Genomic DNA, 18,700 nt, shown 5'->3' with positions numbered 1-18,700 from the left:
ATCATATATACACACTTGTAAAATTGTAGCCAGTTTTTTATATTTACAATATAAAAACTTGATGCTTTTTTTAAAGAAAAAGTTTTACAAAGCTGAAAACAACTACTGGGAAAAATAATTTAAACAAAAATCTTACGATAGTTAGGAATTGTTTAAAAATACTTTACTATATATACAAAAATCTACAACTGAGAAAGAAGGCCATGCTGGTTAAAAGACCAGCCTGGCTTAGAAGGGAGGTGAAGGCCACTGTAAACAAAAAAACAACAACAAAAAAAAACCTGAATCCATCCATCCATCCATCCCTCATAACAAATGGAAGAAAGGGAAAGTTAATTGTTAATATAAATAAGTTAGAAATTGTAAAAAAAAAAATTGATAAAGGAAGTATACAGGATTGGGCCCTACCTTACAGCGCTCTCTTCTGGCTGGACTCATGCTTATGCTAGCTGAGCCCATTCCCTCCCTGGGAAAAGGTTGCCTGGGCCTTCTCACAGAATCCAGGGAAGGTAGTTTCCAGGCAGATTAATTACTGTGGGGTTTTTTTTAAGACTTCTTAGTGGAAATAGGATCAAAGCTTCAGAGATTCAACCTGTACAGACTTTTTGAAGAGAGAGTCCCTTTCTCCAAGTCTGTCCCTCTTCCCACAAGTTCATCAACCCAACAATTCCTGGTTCTTACCTCAGAGATGTTTTGTTAACAGGACTTTCCCCAATCTCCCTTCTGTCCATTGGTTTCTTGGCACCACTCCTCCCAGCAATTGCTCCAGCCTCTGGCTAAGTATTGCAGTCCCCTTCCATTTCCTGCTTCTCCTTTTATGAGGTTCAGCTAGTTAAAATTGCAGGTCTTTCCCGAGGTGCATGGGTTGGGCTAATCAGTCAGCCAGCTGTAGGCATCTGACCCCATAGGAATGGTATTGCTTATGCCTTCACAGGAAGCAAAAGAACATGAGAGATCTATGGCTAGTAGATTTAAGGATCATAAGAAGGAGTTTAAGTATATTATAAACAAAAAGAATCCCAGCACTGGTATTGGTCCATTTCTGGATGGAAATGATAGAATTATCAATAATAATGCAGAAAAAAGAGAAGTGTCCAATAAATAGTTCTATTCTGTATTTGGGGGGAAAAAACAGATGTAATCCTATCTTATGATAATGGGTGATGAAAGACTTTCTGTTCCACTAATATGGTGAGGGTCTGCTGCTCAATGGAGAAGGTGAATTGGTAATGGAAGATGATAGGAAGGCAGAGTTGCTCAATGCCTGTTTTGCTTCAGTCTTCTCACAAAAAATAACGTGACCGGACGACTAGCGAAGTTAACAGACACTAAAGGGTAAGGGATGCAGACTGGAATAAGTAAAGAACATGTCAGAGATCTTCTGACCAATTTGAATTAATTCAAATCAGCGGGGCCAGATGCTATTCACCTGAGGGTACTGAAGGATTTCGCTGAAGAAATCTGAGTCAGTGGCAACAATATTTACAAATTCATGGATGACAGGAGAGGTCCCAGAAGACTGGAGAAGGTCTAACATGGTGCCCATCTTTAAAAAGGGGGGAAAGGAGGAGGTGGGGAACTATAGATCAGTCAACCTGACTTTGATACCTGGGAAGCAATGTATAAAACATTCAATTTGCGAATACCTGGAGGATGAAGGGGTAATCACTAGCAGCCAGCATGGATTTACCAAGAACAAATCATGCCAAACCAGCTTGATTTCCTTCTTTGACAGGGTAACTAATTTAACGGATGGAGGAATGCCGTGAACATAATATACCTGGACATCAGCAAGGTTTAGACACAGTCCCACATGACATTGTAATAAAATAAAAGCTGGAGAAATGCAGGCTTGGCGGAACTACCATTAAGTGGATACATTATTGGTTAGACAACTGCAAACAAAGAGTCACTATTAATGGAGTGATGTTGGATTGGAGGGAGGTCTCAAGTAGGGTTCCACAGGGATCTGTTCTGGGTCCAGTGTTTAATATCTTTATACCTACGTCCAAGTCATTAATAAAGAGCAAAATGATCAAATTTGCAGATGTCACAAAGCTGGGGGGGTGGGTGTTGCCAATACTTTGGAGGATAGAGCTAAAATTCAGAGGGATCTTGATAAATTGGAGAACTGGGGTAGACAACAAAATGAAATTCAAAAAAGACAAATGTAAAAGGTGCTACATTTAGGGAAGAAAAGCCAAATGCACACATACAGAAAACTGGGTTGGCAGAAGGATCTGGGACATGTGGTGGATCACAACCTCATTATGAATCAACAATGTGGTGAGGATGCAAAAAAAGCAAATTCAATTTTAGGTTGCATTAACAGACATTACTGCTCTATTGGGCGTTGGGTAGGCCTCTCCTGAGGTACTGTGTCCACTTTTGGTCACCAATGTTTAGAAAGGATGTAGAAAAATTGGAAAGGATTCAGAGACGAGCGACAAAGATGATCAAAGGAATGAAATAGGAACATAAGAATGGCCATACTGGGTCAGACCAAAGGTCCATCTAGCCTAGTATCCTGTCTTCAGACAGTGGCCAATGCTAGGTGCACCAATGCCAAATAGAGGGGAATGATCACGTCCCTCAATCTGCTGGCAATGCTCCTACTTATACAGCCCAAAAATCCTGCATCTTGGGAGGAGATTAGACTATATGACCCTTCTAACCCTATGATTCTGTGAATATCTCAGGAAAATGTTAAACAGCAGCTGCTAAAGTTGGACATGTTTAAATCAGCAGGTTGAGGAGCTCAGTGGACCCTAATGTTAATATTCATTACCTCTTGGAACAGTGAGGAAGTTCCAGGAGACTGAAGGAAAGCTAATGTGCCAGTATTTAAAGCTGGTAAATGGGACGACTTGGGTCATTCTAGGCCTGTTAGCTGGACACCGATCCTTTTTAAAAAAAAAAAAAAAAAAAAAAGGAACAATTAATACAGGACTCAATTAGTAAAGAATTAATGGAGGGTAATGTAACCAATTCAAATCAACATGGGTTTATGGAAAATAAATCCTGTCAAACTAACCTGATATCTTTTTTTATGACATGATATGTTTGGTTGATAAAGGTAATAGTTTTGATGTAATAGACCTCTGTAAAGCATTTTCGTGGTACCACATGACATTTTGATTAAAAAAAACTAGAATGATATAAAATTAACATGGCATACATTAAATGGATTAATCACTGGCTAAATGACAGGTCTTGAAATGTTACTGTAAATGGGAACTAATAATTGAGATGGTGCTCTTCTAGGAGGGTCCCACAGGAATAAGTTTTGGCCCTATATTTAACATTTTTATCAATGACCTGGAAGAAAACAAAATCATTAACGATGAAATTTGCAGATGACCTAAAGATTGGGGGAGTGGTAAATAGTGAAGAGGGCAGATCATTGATACAGAATGAGCTGGATCTCTTGCTAAGCTGGATGCAAGCAAACACTATGCATTTTAATATTACGAAATGTAATGTATATATCTAGGAACAAAGAATATAGGCCATACATACAGGATGGGGGACTCTCTCCTGGGAAGCAGTGACTCTGAAAACGACTTGAGGGTTGTGGTTGATGATCAGCTGAACATGAGCTCCCAGTGCAACTTGGTAGCCAAAAGGGCTAATGCTAGAAATTTAGGGCAGGAAAGGAGTGCAAGAGGTCATATCATAGAAGATTAGGGTTGGAAGAGACCTCAGGAGGTCATCTAGTCCAACCCCCCTGCTCAAAGCAGGACAAACACCAACTAAATCATCCCAACCAGGGCTTTGTCAAGCCGGGCCTTAAAAGCCTCTAAGGATGGAGATTCCACCACCTTCCTAGGTAATGCATTCCAGTGCTTCACCACCCTCCTAGAGAAACAGTGTTTCCTAATATCCAACCTAGACCTCCCCCATTGCAACTTGAGACCATTGCTTCTTGTTCTGTCATCTGTCACCACTGAGAACAGCCTAGCTCCATCCTCTTTGGAACCCCCCTTCAGGTAGTTGAAGGCTGCTATCAAATCCCCCCTCACTCTTTTCTCTTCTGCAGACTAAACAAGTCCAGATCCCTCAGCCTATCCTCATAAGTCATGTGTTCCAGTCCCCTAATCATTTTTGTTGTCCTCTGCTGGACGCTTTCCAATTTTTCCATATCCTTCTTGTAGTGTGGGGCCCAAAACTGGACACAGTACTCCAGATGAGGCCTCACCAATGTCCAATAGAGGGGAACGATCATGTCCCTCGATCTGCTGGCAATGTCCCTACTTATACAGCCCAAAATGCCATTGACCTTCTTGGCAACAAGGGCACACTGTTGACTCATATCCATTTTCTCGTTCACTGTAACCCCTAGGTCCTTTTCTGCAGAACTGCTGCCTAGCCATTCAGTCCTTAGTCTGTAGCGGTGTATGGGATTCTTCCGTCCTAAGTGCAGGACTCTGCACTTGTCCTTGTTGAACCTCATCAGATTTCTTTGGGCCCAATCCTGCAATTTGTCTAGGTCCCTCTGTATCCTATCCCTACCCTCCAGCGTATCTACCTCTCCCCCCAGTTTAGTATCATCCGCAAATTTGCTGAGAGTGCAAACTATCCCATCATCCAGATCATTCATAAAGATGTTGAACAGTCCATATAGTCCATTCCCCTGTGCTCAGGCAGGATTCAGTATACCTAGGCCATCCCTGATAGATTTGTCTAACCTGTTCTTAAAAACCTCCAATGATGCGGATTCCACAACATCCTAGATAACCTGTTCCAGTGCTTAACTATTCTTGTAGTTAGAAAGTCTTTCCTAATATCTAACCTAAATCTCCCTTGCTGCAAATTAAGCCATTTACTTCTTGTTCTACTCTCTGTGGACCTGAAGAGCAATTGATTACCATCCCCTTTATAACAAACTTTTACATATTTGAAGATTATTATAATTTCTCTTCTCTAGACTAAACATGCCTAGTTCTTTCAACCTTTCCTCATAGGTCACGTTTTCTAATCCTCTTATCAAAAAAAATGGACACACTTCCCAGTTTCTCCACATCTTTCTTAGTGTGATGCCCAAAACTGGACACAGTACTCCACGTGAGGCCTCACCGATGCCAAGTAGAGTGGAACAATTACCTCCTATGTCTTAATACAACATTCCTGTTAATACGTCCCAGAATGACATTTGCCTTATTCTCAACAGCATCTTCACTGCTGACTCATCTTCACTATAAACGCCTGCTTCTTTTCTGCGGTACTGCTGCCTAGACAGTTATTCTTTTTCAAGGAATGTCCCTGTGGGTGCTCCACTTTAGGTGTCTGTGCACCCTGTGCCTGAAATCGGCGACACCAGCATGGTCTTGTGCCACTCGAGGCAGTTACAAAGCACTGTGCAACCAACTGTCCCTCAGTTCCTTCTGTACTGCCTTTGGCTTGAGTTGGAACAACTTAGCAGCACCTCATTTACCCTTAGAAAACATAGCTTGTAGTATTCAGAGTAGCAGCCATGTTAGTCTGTATCCGCGAAAAGAACAGGAGTACTTGTGGCACCTTAGAGACTAACAAATTTATTAGCGCATAAGCTTTCATGAGCTACAGCTCACTTTGTCGGATGCATAGAATGGAACATACAGTAAGATGGATAGATCTATCTATCTATACAGATAAGTTGAAAGTTATTACAAACTGTGAAAGGCTAATTAAGATGAGCTATTATCAGCAGGAGAAAAAAAACTTTTGTAGTGATAATCAGGCTGGCCCATTTAGACAGTTGACAAGAAGGTGTGAGGATACTTAACTTAAGGAAATAGATTCAATATGTGTAGCTTGTAGTAGTTAGTTATCAGGGTTACTACCCTTACTTCTTTATTCTTTATCCAAAAATAAATTATTCTCCTCTATCCCCTTAGAGCAGGAAGATAAGTTAGAATCCTTCCAAGTTACTACTCCCTTTTACTGAAAACAGTGTCTCTCCAGCATGCCTGGATCACCCGGCTTTAAACGCTGTCTGACTTGCAGACTGTCAATTCCGATCTCGGATGGACACATGCTTTGCGTCCGCTGCCTTAGTGAGACTCTCATTCCCCAAAAGTGTCCACACTGCTGAACCCTGATGGCTAGAACAAGGAAGGTGAGAGACCTCCATTTAAAACTTTTGATGATGGAGAAATATTTGAGACTGGCCTCAGACCCCGAGTCAAGGACCCCTCCTGGCCAATGGTCACCATTAGCAGCCTTTGACAGAGGTCCTGCCTCAACAGCCTCCACAAAAGAGCCTGTACCTAAAAAAGCCACACTCAGGCTTCGCCTCGCTGGGAATCCACTAAGAAAAAGCAATTGCCTCCTACCAAGTCCTCCTTGGTACCGTTGGCACTGAGTACATCGGACTCTGAGGCACCAGGTCCCTCTGGCACTATGAGAACACAGAGAGCAAAAGACCGGAAGCGGGCAAGCTCGACCTGTGTCTCACAGGGCAAACTAATGCCCTCGGCACCAGTACACATGGAGCTGAAGAGGTGCTCGGCATCGAACAGCAAAATGGTGCTACCTGCAGTACCTACACAACATGGAACAAGACCTGCAGCATCAACTTCTGTAGATCATATGCCAGCAATGCCAACTCTGGCACCGACACACCCAGTGCCACATCAGTTCTTGCAACATACAGACCTGATGTCTCCTCAACGCCAGAATCTCCACTCCTTAGTACTGATGGCACTCCAACTTGATTGGTACTGAACCGACTGACTACTCCACCGCAGTCAGCTCCCACTCTTTCCAGCGATGCTGAAGATGAGGATGAAGGAGTGATTTATACACCTCATAGCTCCTCACCCAAACCTGGACCATCACACTGGCCAGAATACCCCTCTACTGCGGAAGCATGTACCTGGTTTGGGCACCTGTGGGCTCTGGCAGCCATGCCATTCCAACCTAACTAGCCATACTGGGATCTGTGAGCATTATACAGGGCTCAACATTGGAGGGCCCCTAGTCCATCAAGATCAAGAGCTCCACAATTGCCATAGAATCATACAATATCAGAGTTGGAAGGGACCTCAGGAGGTCATCTAGTCCAACCCCCTGCTCAAAGCAGGACCAATCCCCAACTAAATCATCCCAGCCAGGGCTTTGTCAAGCCTGATCTTAAAAACTTCAAAGGAAGGAGATTCCACCACCTCCCTAGGTAAAGCATTCCAGTGCTTCACCACCTCTCCTACCACCCTCAGAGACACAGGAAGAAATGACTGAGGAAACTGGGGGAAATCTCAGATCAGAAAGCCTCACCACCGCCTTCTGTCATCTTTGTCACCAGACAAAACGATAATGCTCCCACCACAGGGGATGACTTCAGGCAGTTCCAGGAACTCTTTAAAAGGGTGGCAGAGTCACTGGACATATCCCTCGAAGAGGTGCTGGAGTCCCAACATAAACTGTTAGACATACTCCAGACATCGACCTAAACAAAGATTGCGCTATTGGTAAGTGATGCTATTATGGAGCCTGCCAAAACCATCTGGCAGACACCCACAACTGCAACACCATCATGCAAAAGATAGATGCTATGTAGTACTTTCTGTCCTAAGGGAGCAGAATTTTTGTTTACACACCCCACACCAAACTCCTTGGTAGTGGAGACAGTAAATGAGAGAGGGAAACAGTACCACACCAGAGCAACCCCATGTGACAAAGACTGGAAGAGGCTAGACCTCTTCGGTCTCAAGACATATTCTTCTGCCCCATTACAATTTCACATAGCGAATTACGAGGCTTTACTGGCCAAATGTACTCTCAAAGATTTCTCAAAAATGTCAGAATTTATTGACCATTCACCCGAGGATAAAAAAGAACAGTTCAAGGCTAATATCGCTGAAGGCCATCTCATCACCAGGACAGCACTACAGGCCTCACTTGACTCTACAGACACGGCTGCACAATCCATCGCAACATCTGTTGTCATGCGCCATGCATGTTGGCTACATCTCTTGGGATTTCCTAGGGAAGTCCACTCGACTTTCGAGGATCTGCCCTTTGAAGGCCGAAAGTTATTTGTGGCTAAACCACATGAGTCCCTCCACACCCTTAAGGACTCAAAGGCAACCTTAAAATCTCTGGGCATCTACACACCTGCAAATAAAAAGAAACAGGGCTGGTATTATATCCAGATATTTCACTCACCGCCATACACACAACCCCACAGGCAGTACGACCAACGGCATAAACAAAGACAAACCAGATGTCGGCAAAACCAAAATCAACCTTCGACATCCCAGCAGTCCACCTTGAGACAACAATTTTGAAGGTGTGGTCGCGGGCATGAGACCACCATACTTTCTAACTCAGGAAACAGAAACTGTCTCCCGTCCATTCAGAGATCATCTGCCACCATATTACCAAGTCTGGAACACCATCACAACAGACGGGTTTTGGAAATTATTCAAAATGGTTATTCCATCCCCTTTACCTCTATCCCACCTACCCACCCTCCTTCCCTATCCCTCTTCAGTAAGCGCCACAAAGAGCATAATAACACTCTTCACAAACTTAGGGCTACAAATAAATAGGCAGAAGTCCACACTGACCCCCATCCAGATACTAGGATTTATCAGAGCTTGCCTCATCTGTGCAACAGGGACACTACCTCAACCACTCTTTATCAGACTTGTCAACTTAATTTCAACAGTGACAGACAGTCCACAAATATTGGCCAGGACATGTCTCCAACTACTAGGATATATGGCAGCAGCAACATTTGTTGTTGAACATGCCAGACTTCACATGAGATGCCTGCAGGCCTGGCTTCGAACAGTGTACAGTCCACACAGATTCAGCCTAAGTAGACAGCTCACGATGCTAAGGAAGGTAAAGGACTCACTCAAATGGTGGACACAATCAAGAAATGTCTGCACAGGGGCCCCATTTCTACAAAGGACCCCAACAATGACAGTCACCACAGATGCCTCTCTAATAGGCTGGGGAGCACATTTACTCAACAACACAATTCAAGGCTGATGGTCCCCTTCAGAATCCAACATGCACATAAACTTGCTGGAGCTAATGGCAATCCACAACACATGCAGTCGCTTTCTACCTCTAATAAAAAACAAAGCCATCAGGATCCTCACGGACAATGTAGTGTGCATGTTTTACATAAACTGCCAGAGGGGTGCAAGATCACAATCCGTATGCACAGAAGTGATATGGCTCTGGAATTGGTGTATCAGCAACAACATCCACATGTTGGCATCTTACCTCCTGGGATGCCAAAACTCAACAGCCTTAAGCTGAGATTTTGCACAGAGCTACGAATGGGAGATAGATCCCAGTGCTCTACATACAGTATACAAAAGATGGGGATTCCCTACCATAGACCTCTTTCCACCAGCACAGAATGCCGAGTGACCATGATATTGCTCCAGAGCAGGATTGCAAGCCCTCTCCCTAGGCGACACTCTCCTCGTCAAATGGGATCATAGAATCATAGAAAATTAGGGTTGGAAGAGACCTCAGGAGGTCATCTAGTCCAACCCCCTGCTAAAAGCATGCACCATTAATGTGTGCATTTCATCCGACCCCACTCTTAACTCGTGTCATACACAAGATCAAGAAAGACAAATCCAAAGGAATCATTAAAAAAGCTACTGTACCCAATGACTGGAAGATAGCTAATGTAACGCCAGTATTTAAGAAGGGCTCTAGGGGTGATCCTGGCAATTACAGATCGGTAAGTCTAATGTCAGTACTGGGCAAATTAGTTGAAACAATATTAAAGAATAAAATTATCAGACACGTTAAAGAACATAAATAGTTGTGCAAAAGTCAACATGGTTTCTGTAAAGGGAGATCATGTTTTACTAATCTATTAGAGCTCTTTAAGAGGGTCAACAAACACGTGTACAAGGGGGATCCAGTGGACATAGTGTACTTAGATTTCCAGAAAGCCTTTGACAAGGTCCCTCACCAAAGGCTCTTACGTAAATTAAGTTGTCATGGGATAAGGGGGAAGATCCTTTCATGGAGTGAGAACTGGTTAAAAGACCGGGAACAAAGGGTAGGAATAAATGGTAAATTTTCAGAATGGAGAGGGGTAACTAGTGGTGTTCCCCAAGGGTCAGTCCTAGGACCAATCCTATTCAACGTATTCATAAATGATCTGGAGAAAGGAGTAAACAATGAGGTGGCAAAGTTTGCAGATGATACTAAACTGCTCAAGATAGTTAAGACCAAAGCAGATTGTGAAGAACTTCAAAAAGATCTCACAAAACTAAGTGACTGGGCAACAAAATGGCAATGAAATTTAATGTGGATAAATGTAAAGTAATGCACATTAGAAAAAAATAACCCCAACTATACATACAATATGATGGGGGCTAATTTAGCTACAACTAATCAGGAAAAAGATCTTGGAGTCATCATGGATAGTTCTCTGAAGACGTCCACACAGTGTGCTGCGGCAGTCAAAAAAGCAAACGGGATGTTAGGAATCATTAAAAAGGGGATAGAGAATAAGACGGAGAATATCTTATTGCCCTTATAGAAATCTATGGTACGCCTACATCTTGAATACTGCTTACAGATGTGGTCCCCTCATCTCAAAAAAGATATACTGGCATTAGAAAAGGTTCAGAAAAGGGCAAATAAATGATTAGGGGTTTGGAATGGGTCCCATATGAGGAGGGATTAAAGAGGCTATGACTTTTCAGCTTGGAAAAGAGGAGACTAAGGGGGGATATGATAGAGGTATATAAAATCATGAGAGGTGTGGAGAAAGTGAATAAGGAAAAGTTATTTACTTGTTCCCATAATATAAGAAGTAGGGGCCACCAAATGAAATTAATGGGCAGCAGGTTTAAAACAAATAAAAGGAAGTTCTTTTTCACTCAGCGCACAGTCAACCTGTGGAACTCCTTGCCTGAGGAGGTTGTGAAGGCTAGGACTATAAAGAGAACTGGATAAATTTATGGGGGTTAAGTCCATTAATGGCTGTTAGCCAGGATGGGTAAGGAATGGTGTCCCTAGCCTCTGTTTGCCAGAGGGTGGAGATGGATGGCAGGAGAGAAATCACTTGATCATTACCTGTTAGGTTCACTCCCCCTGGGGCACCTGGCATTGGTCACTGTCGGTAGACAGGATACTGGGCTGGATGGACCTTTGGTCTGACCCAGTATGAACATTCTTATGTTCTTATGTTATAATAGCGTCAACATGGCCCAGGCAAACATGATTCCCATACCTTCTGAGGATGGCAATATGCCCACCTCAAACCCTTCCCCTAATATCTCACCACCTCTCACAAGATGCGGGACATGTTCACCATCCCAACCTCGCAGTTCTGCACCTAAAGGCTTGGCTGCTCCTTGACTAAGAGGGGTCGAGACTGCCTGTTTAGAGGAAGTAAAATACATATTACTGAACAGCCGTAGAATGAGTAAAAGAAACACATATATCCATAAGTGGAAACGGTCCAACACTTCGTGCCAAGATAGACAGATTTTTGCCTATATCTTGCTTGTTACCAAGGGTCCTGGATTACATATTAGAAATTAAAAATTTGGGGCTGTCCACAAGCTCTATCAAGGTATACTTGGTGGCTATCACAGCCTTTCACAAGAAGGTGGATGGGGTCACCATATTTGTTCACCCAACGACTAAACGCTTTCTTAGAGGCATTAAGAACGCTTACACCACAACAAGGAACCTGCCATTCGTGTGAGACGTCAACCTCGTCTTACGCTGACTTATGGGAAAGCCATTTGAGCTCCTCACTTCCTGCTTATTACTCCACCTATCTATGAAGGTGGCCTTCCTCATCGCCATCACATCTGCCAGCCAAGTGGGAGAACTAGGTGCCCTAATGGCATATCGCCCTTACACAAAGATAAAGTTACTTTAAGACCACATCCCAAGTCCCTACCCAAAGTCACCTCTCCCTTTCATTTGAACCAACCCATTTACTTACCTGTGTTTTTCAAAAAAAACATATGCAGATGAAAGGGAGGCATCACTTCACATATTGGACGTTCACAGAGCTTTGACTTTCTACATTGAAAGAATAAAAACATTTAGGAAATCATGAGACTATTTGTCTCCATAACAGAATGCTCAATAGGACAAACAATCTCAAAACAGACTATCCAAATGGATATCAGGATGCATCCACCTTTGTTACCAAAAGAGTCACCTACAAGTCCCAGCGGGAGTACACTCTACCAGAGCACAGGCAGCATCTGTGACTTTTCTCAACAACGCACCCATTACTGACATTTGCAGAGCAGCAACCTGGGCATCAGCCCACACATTCATGAAACGCTATGCTATAGAGCAACAATCAGCATCAGATGCTTGCTGTGGGCTCGCTTTGTTATCCACCATCCAAAAGGCAACTCTGAAGCCCCTCCCTTCCACTGAGAGAGACTGCCCAACAGGCACCTAAAGTGGAGCACCCACAGGGACACTCCTCAAAGAAGAAGAGAGGGTTACTCACCTTGTGCAGTAACTGGGGTTCTTCAAGATGGTTGTCCCTGTGGGTGCTCCACTACCCTCCCTCATCCCCCTCTACTTCAGAGTTTTCACACGGATTCTCTGCAGTAGAAAAGGAACCAAGGGACGGTTGGTTGCGCAGTGCTATGTAACTGCCTCAGGTGGTGCAAGACAGTAACGGCGCGTGCACAACCCAACAAGGCAGGTGCAGGGCGCACAGACATCTAAAGTGGAGCTCCCACCGGGACAACCGTCTCAAAGAACCTCAGTTACTGCACAAGGAGAGTAACCTTCTCTTCCCCCATTTTGCAGTCATGCATTTGATTTTTTTTTTCCTTCCTGCGCCTAGTAGTTTCTAATTATCTTTATTGAATTTCATCTTATTATTATTGATTTCAGACCAATTCTCCAATTAAGATTGGATTAGATTGAGTTCTAATGCTGTCCTCCAAAATGTCCAATTTTTTCAGTCTTCCCTCATAGGCCATGTTTTCTAGATCTGTAATCATTTTTGTTGTTGTTCTCTGGATTTTCTCCAATTTGTCCACATCTTTCCTGAAATGTGGTGCCCAGAACTGGACACAATACTCCAGTTGAGGCCTAATCAGTGCCGAGTAGAGTGGAAGAATTACTTCTCGTGGCTTGCTTACAATACTCCCAGAATGATGTTTGGTTTTTTGGTTTTTTTTCTTCTCCCAACAGTGTTACACTATTGACTCATATTTAGCATGCAATCTAATATGATCCTCAGATCTCTTTCTGCAGTACTCCTTCTCAGGCAGTCATTTCCCATTTTGTATGTGTGCAACTGATTGTTCCTTCCTAAGTGGAGTACTTTCCATTTGTTCTTATTGAATATCATCCTATTTACTTCAGACCATTTCTCCAGTTTGTCCAGATCATTTTGAATTTTAATCCTATCCTCCACAGCACTTGCAACCTCTCACAGCTTGGTATAGTCCGCAAAATTTATAAGTGTACTTTCTATGCCATTATCTAAATCATTGATGAAGATATTAAACAGAACCCGGACCCAGAACCGATCCCTGCGGGACCCCACTCGTTATGTCCTTCCAGCATGACTGTGAACCACTGAAAACTACTCTCTGGAAACGATTTTCCAACCAGTTATGAACCCACCTTATAGTAGCTCCATCTAGGTTGTATTTCACTAGTTTGTTTATGAGAAGGTCATGCAAGACCATGTCGAAAGCATTACTAAAGTTAAGATATACCACTTCTGCTACTTTTCCCCTATCCACAAGGCTTGTTACCCTGTGAAAGAAAGCTATCAGGTTGGTTTGACATGATTTATTCTTGACAAATCCACGCTGACTGTTATTTATCACCTTATTATCTTCTAGGTGTTTGCAAATTGATTGTGTAATTATTTGCTCCATTATCTTTCAAGGTACAGAAGTTAAGCTGACTGGTCTGTAATTCCCCAGGTTGCTCTTTTCCAGTCTTCTGGAATCTCTCCCTTCTTCCATGATTTTTCAGAGATAATTGCTAATGGCTCAGATATCTCTTCAGTCAGCTCCTTAAGTATTCTAGGATACATTTCATCAGGCCCTAGTGATTTGAAGACATCTAACTTGTCTAAGTAACTTTTGACTTGTTCTTTCCCTATTTTAGACTCTGATCCTACCTCATTTTCACTGGCATTCACTATGTGAGACGTCCAATCGCCACCAACCTTCTTGGTGAAAACTGAAACTAGGAAGTCATTAAGCACCTCTGCCGTTTCCACATTTTCTGTTATTGTCTTTCCCCCCTCATTGAGTAACGGGCCTACTCTGTCCTTGGTCTTCCTCTTGCTTCTAAGGTATTTGTAGAATGTTTTCTTGTTTTCTTTTATATCCCTAGCTAGTTTGATCTTGATTTGTGCCTCAGCTTTTCTAATTTTGTCCCTACATACTTGTGTTATTTGTTTATATTCATCCTTTGTAATTTGACCGAATTTCCACTTTTTGTAGGACTCAAAAAAGAGTTTTAGATCATTGAAGATCTCCTGGTTAAGCCAAGGTGATCTCTTGCCATATTTCCTATCTTTCCAACGCAGTAGAATAGTTTGTTCTTGTGCCCTTAATAATGTCTCTTTGAAAAACTGCCAACTGTTTACAATTGTTTTTCCCCTTAGACTTGCTTCTCCCACCAAGATAGCACTGTGCACATGAGAGCTTATGCTGGCAAAACTTATGTCGCTCAGGGGTGGGTTTTTTTCATAAGTGCTAGTGCAGACATGGCCTTAGAAAACATTGTGACAGTGCTCCTCTGCGTTGGTGGGTTCCATGCTACCACTTAGTGGTGGGCTGGTGTATTCCTCTCTACCTCAGAATTTCCCCATGTCCCTGGGCTTGCTGTCCATACCTTGCCTGAGTACGGTTCCTTCCGGCCTCCCTGACTGGGAAGGGGGAGGGAAGCCTCTTAGTCTTTGGTAGCCTCTCCGGGCCTGGTGGCAACAAACCAGGCCCCCAGTTCGGTCTCTCCCCTCCAGTGAGGTCTCTTCCCTCAGACCTTGGGGGTGCAGAAGGGCTGTTCACCCTGTTGGGTAGGGTTTTCCCTGCCCTTCACCTCTGTACCTGTGGGGTTTTCCCTCCTGGTGCTCGTCAGCATCTGCACCACCCAGCTCTCCAGTAGCACACTTTCCTCCCACCACTCCTATCATGCATGCCTATCTGCCTGGAGGGGAGGCTTTTAACAGGTTCTGGCAGGCCCTTGATTGGCCCCAGGTGTCCTAATTAACCTAGAGTAACCTCTGTTCGGTTACCAAGGGAAAAGGGACCCAGAGCACTGACATCATGCATGCCAAGTGGCTCCGGCTGGTGGTGTCAGGCTCTGCATCCCTGGACCTGTTTGAACAGGTCAGCCTCATGACCCTGAACAGTTTGCAGAAATGCGTCTTCAGCTACAACAGCAACTGCCAGGAGACGCCCAGTGACTACATCATGGCTACCCTGGAGCTCAGCTCCCTGGTGGTGCAGCGCCATCACCGCCTGCTTCTGCACTGTGACTTCCTGTAGCCATCTGGCCTCACACTGTCACAACATGCTTTATAGTGATAAACTCAAGGGTATCAAGTTCTTTAGCTTAGTGAAGAGAAGGTTAAGAGGTGTCTTGATCACAGTTATTTACTGCCTGTTAGGATATAGATATTCAGGTCTGTCTGTAAAGGCCTATACTCTAAGAATTTAGGTGTATTCTTATCACTTGGCTAGTTATAGAGGTACAAAAGAAAGAATCAAAATCACTGTCTCCCGGTGTAAGGGCCTTCTCTTACTGTGACAGTTTGAGGCCCTGTGCTTAGGCTAAGGCCTTTGACTAAGCAGCAGAGGCAGCCATAAGCTGGGAAGCGAATGGTTACATCCTCACATTCCAAACTAGTCACATTGAAATAAGGTGCTATTGGGCTGTTAGGAATACAATCCTGTCCTGATAATGCCTATTGCCTCCAGAGAAAGGGAAGTGCCTAGAAAATATAAAAGGAAACTTAGTTTGATAGCATCCTGTCTGGCAAGAATTCACTTATCAATAGCTGGGATGTGAAATCCTCACTTCTGTATTGTTTTGTCATTATAGTTCCCACTTTGCTATTGTTTGTCTGTATAATCTCTGTCTGGTTCTGTGATTGTTCCTGTCTGCTGTATAATTAATTTTGCTGGGTGTAAACTAATTAAGGTGGTGGGATATAATTGGTTACATAATCATGTTACAATATGTTAGGATTGGTTAGTTAAATTTCAGGAAAATGATTGGTTAAGGTATAGCTAAGCCGAACTCAAGTTTTACTATATAGTCTGCAGTCAATCAGGAAGTGAGGGGGTGGGTTTGTGGGTGGGGGAGTTGGGAACAGGGAATGGGGGTGGGGAAATTGGAATCATGTTTTGCTAAAGAAGGGAAATGGAAACAGGGAATGGGGGTAAGGATATTGGAATAATGTTTTGCTAAGGGCAGGAATGGGAATAGGGACACAGGTGTAAGAGCTTGGAAGGAGGATACTAAGGAAGGAAACTGGAATCATGCTTGCTGGAAGTTCACCCCAATAAACATCGAATTGTTTGCACCTTTGGACTTCGGGTATTGTTGCTCTCTGTTCATGCGAGAAGGACCAGGGAAGTAAGTGGGTGAAGGAATAAGCCCCCTAACACTGCCTACATGGGGAACAAATATTTGATAATGGATTCTTTAATTTAGCAAAGATGCAGCAAGATCCATTGGTTGGAAGTTGAAGCTAGACAAATTCAGACTGGAAATAAGGTGTAAATTTTAACAGTGAGGGTAATTAGCTATTAGAACAACTTACTAAGGACTGTGCTGGGTTCTTTGTTTCTGGCAATTTTTAAATCAAGATTGGCTGTTTTTCTAAAAGATGGGCTCCATTTAAACAGGAATTAATTTAGGGAAGTTCTCTGGCATGTTATACAGGAGGTCAGACTAGATGATCACAATGGTCTCTTCTGGCCTTAGAATCTGTGAATGTTTGTAACCAACCAGCAATCTTTGGGTTGCCAGGAAGTGTTGGTCACAGGTGGGCCAGGAGCCAAAGTTTGGGACTCACTGCTTTGATCTTGTGCTGGATGGCCAGTTCACCAGTGCTGACGTTGTTCTGAGCTGCTTTTAGCAGGACTTGTATGATAAGTGATGGCTCACTCCATAAACCCTGCCTGCCTGCTGGATGTGACTACCTTCTCCAGATGCCATAGTGAAGAGCACCTCAGGAATTTCTGTAAATAGTGAAAAAAACGTTGCCTGTCTATTCAGCAGAGGTCACACAATTTGTCATTCTGCTGTTTTCCTTTGATTAAAGTTGACAGAGCTGAAGAATCTGCAGCAGCAGTACCTGCAGATTGGCATGGAAACAGCTGAGATCTCTCACTTAAAGACTCGACTGCAGGAGTATCAGCTAGAGGCTGATAAACAGCATTGTCTCCAAGAACAATTGAGGCAGGACAGCATTTCCTGCCAACAGGAGCTCCACCAGCTCAGGTGAGAACAGCCCTTCTGCATAGTGGTCCATGGGGGCAATAATCTCCTTGATGCAAGATTTGGGGAGGTCCCATTGGGAATCGAGCGGATGGCTGGAGGATGAGGTCAGGTTGTTATATGAAACTCATTCTGGAATAAGCCAATGGCTCTTCTAATTTTGTTTTTTGCCTCCAGCGGTAGCTAGTATTGCATATTGCAGAGGAATGTATAACTGCCCCCATCCAATATTATACCTAATTTATGTAGTACTAGAACATGGGAGCAAACTTCTCCCTCCCCCACCTGGTGACCAGCTTCTTTTCTGAGGCCCCTTACATTGTTAACCTAATTTGTGTTACTGCAGAAGCCATTCTTACTTATGAATGACTAATTCTTTATTTTATTAGTTTGATGCCCAACCCATGCTGCCGTCACCCTTAACAAATGCAGTCCATAAATATTCCTACAGCAGTCTGTCCTTCCCCACAGAGCTAAAATTAACCAGCCAGTGAGAAGGCTAAGTGATTTACCTCTTATCCCTGCCTTGCACACTGACAAAAGTTGTTTATCACAGTCTAGTCCAAGCTGTCTGAAGACAAAGGAAAACATATTGTCCAGGGGTACTGTAAGTGTGTAGCAGTGAACATGCTGCAGTCCCCACGCCGACTGCAAAATGACTTTCTGAACCCTGCTCTGTCTAAGTCCTCAACTGTGTGAATTGGGTATCTCTGTCTCTATGCAGCAGTGTCTTGTTGCAAAGAAACTCTCCTGGCATAGGTTAACTGTGGGGAGTAATGAGACTGTTCCCCTGCTAGGCCTGTGCTGGGCTTCGTGAGTACTGCAGGTGACTACGCAGGACATACTGTAGGACGTGCCGTCTATAATGTTGACTATGTGTTGCTTTGCAGACAGGAGAAGACCACATGGGAGATGCAGAACAAGAGGGAAAAAGAGCAGTACTTGATGGCCTTGGCGGACAAAGACCAGCAGCTAAGTCACTTGCAAAGGATTGTGCAAGATTGTGTGAAGTCACCCCTGTCCAAGACGCAGGTCATAGAGGAGCAATATCAAAGGCAGGTGAGCAAGGATGGAGTTCCCTTCATATTATAGTGGATTTGGAAGCTTGGAATTCAGTCAGGAAGAAGCCAAAGTGATGGAGGATGGATCTAGACTGTTCTCAGTGATAGCAGATGACAGAACGAGGAGTAATGGTCCAAGTTGCAGTGGGGGAGGCTTAGGTTGGATATTAGGAAAAACTTTTTCACTAGGAGGGTGGTGAAGCACTGGA

At 43.6% G+C, this 18,700-nt stretch overlaps 1 protein-coding gene across 6 annotated transcripts in view; it reads left to right on the top strand.

Annotated features, from left to right (window-relative positions):
* GOLGB1 (golgin B1) overlaps positions 1 to 18,700 on the top strand; it is a 105,891-nt gene that overhangs the window by 56,734 nt on the left and 30,457 nt on the right. For all 6 annotated transcript variants that reach the window (XM_037889521.2, XM_043522131.1, XM_037889523.2 and 3 more), the window contains 2 exons: positions 17,255 to 17,433; positions 18,321 to 18,489. In XM_037889521.2, coding sequence (XP_037745449.1) covers positions 17,255 to 17,433; positions 18,321 to 18,489 — 348 coding nt within the window. The remainder of the gene's footprint in view (positions 1 to 17,254; positions 17,434 to 18,320; positions 18,490 to 18,700) is intronic.

Source organism: Chelonia mydas, chromosome 1 (assembly GCF_015237465.2).
Source record: "Chelonia mydas isolate rCheMyd1 chromosome 1, rCheMyd1.pri.v2, whole genome shotgun sequence".
Classification (NCBI taxonomy): Eukaryota; Metazoa; Chordata; order Testudines; family Cheloniidae; genus Chelonia; species Chelonia mydas.
The sequence above is the reverse complement of the archived record's forward strand: the minus strand, read 5'-3'. Positions and strand labels throughout refer to the sequence as shown.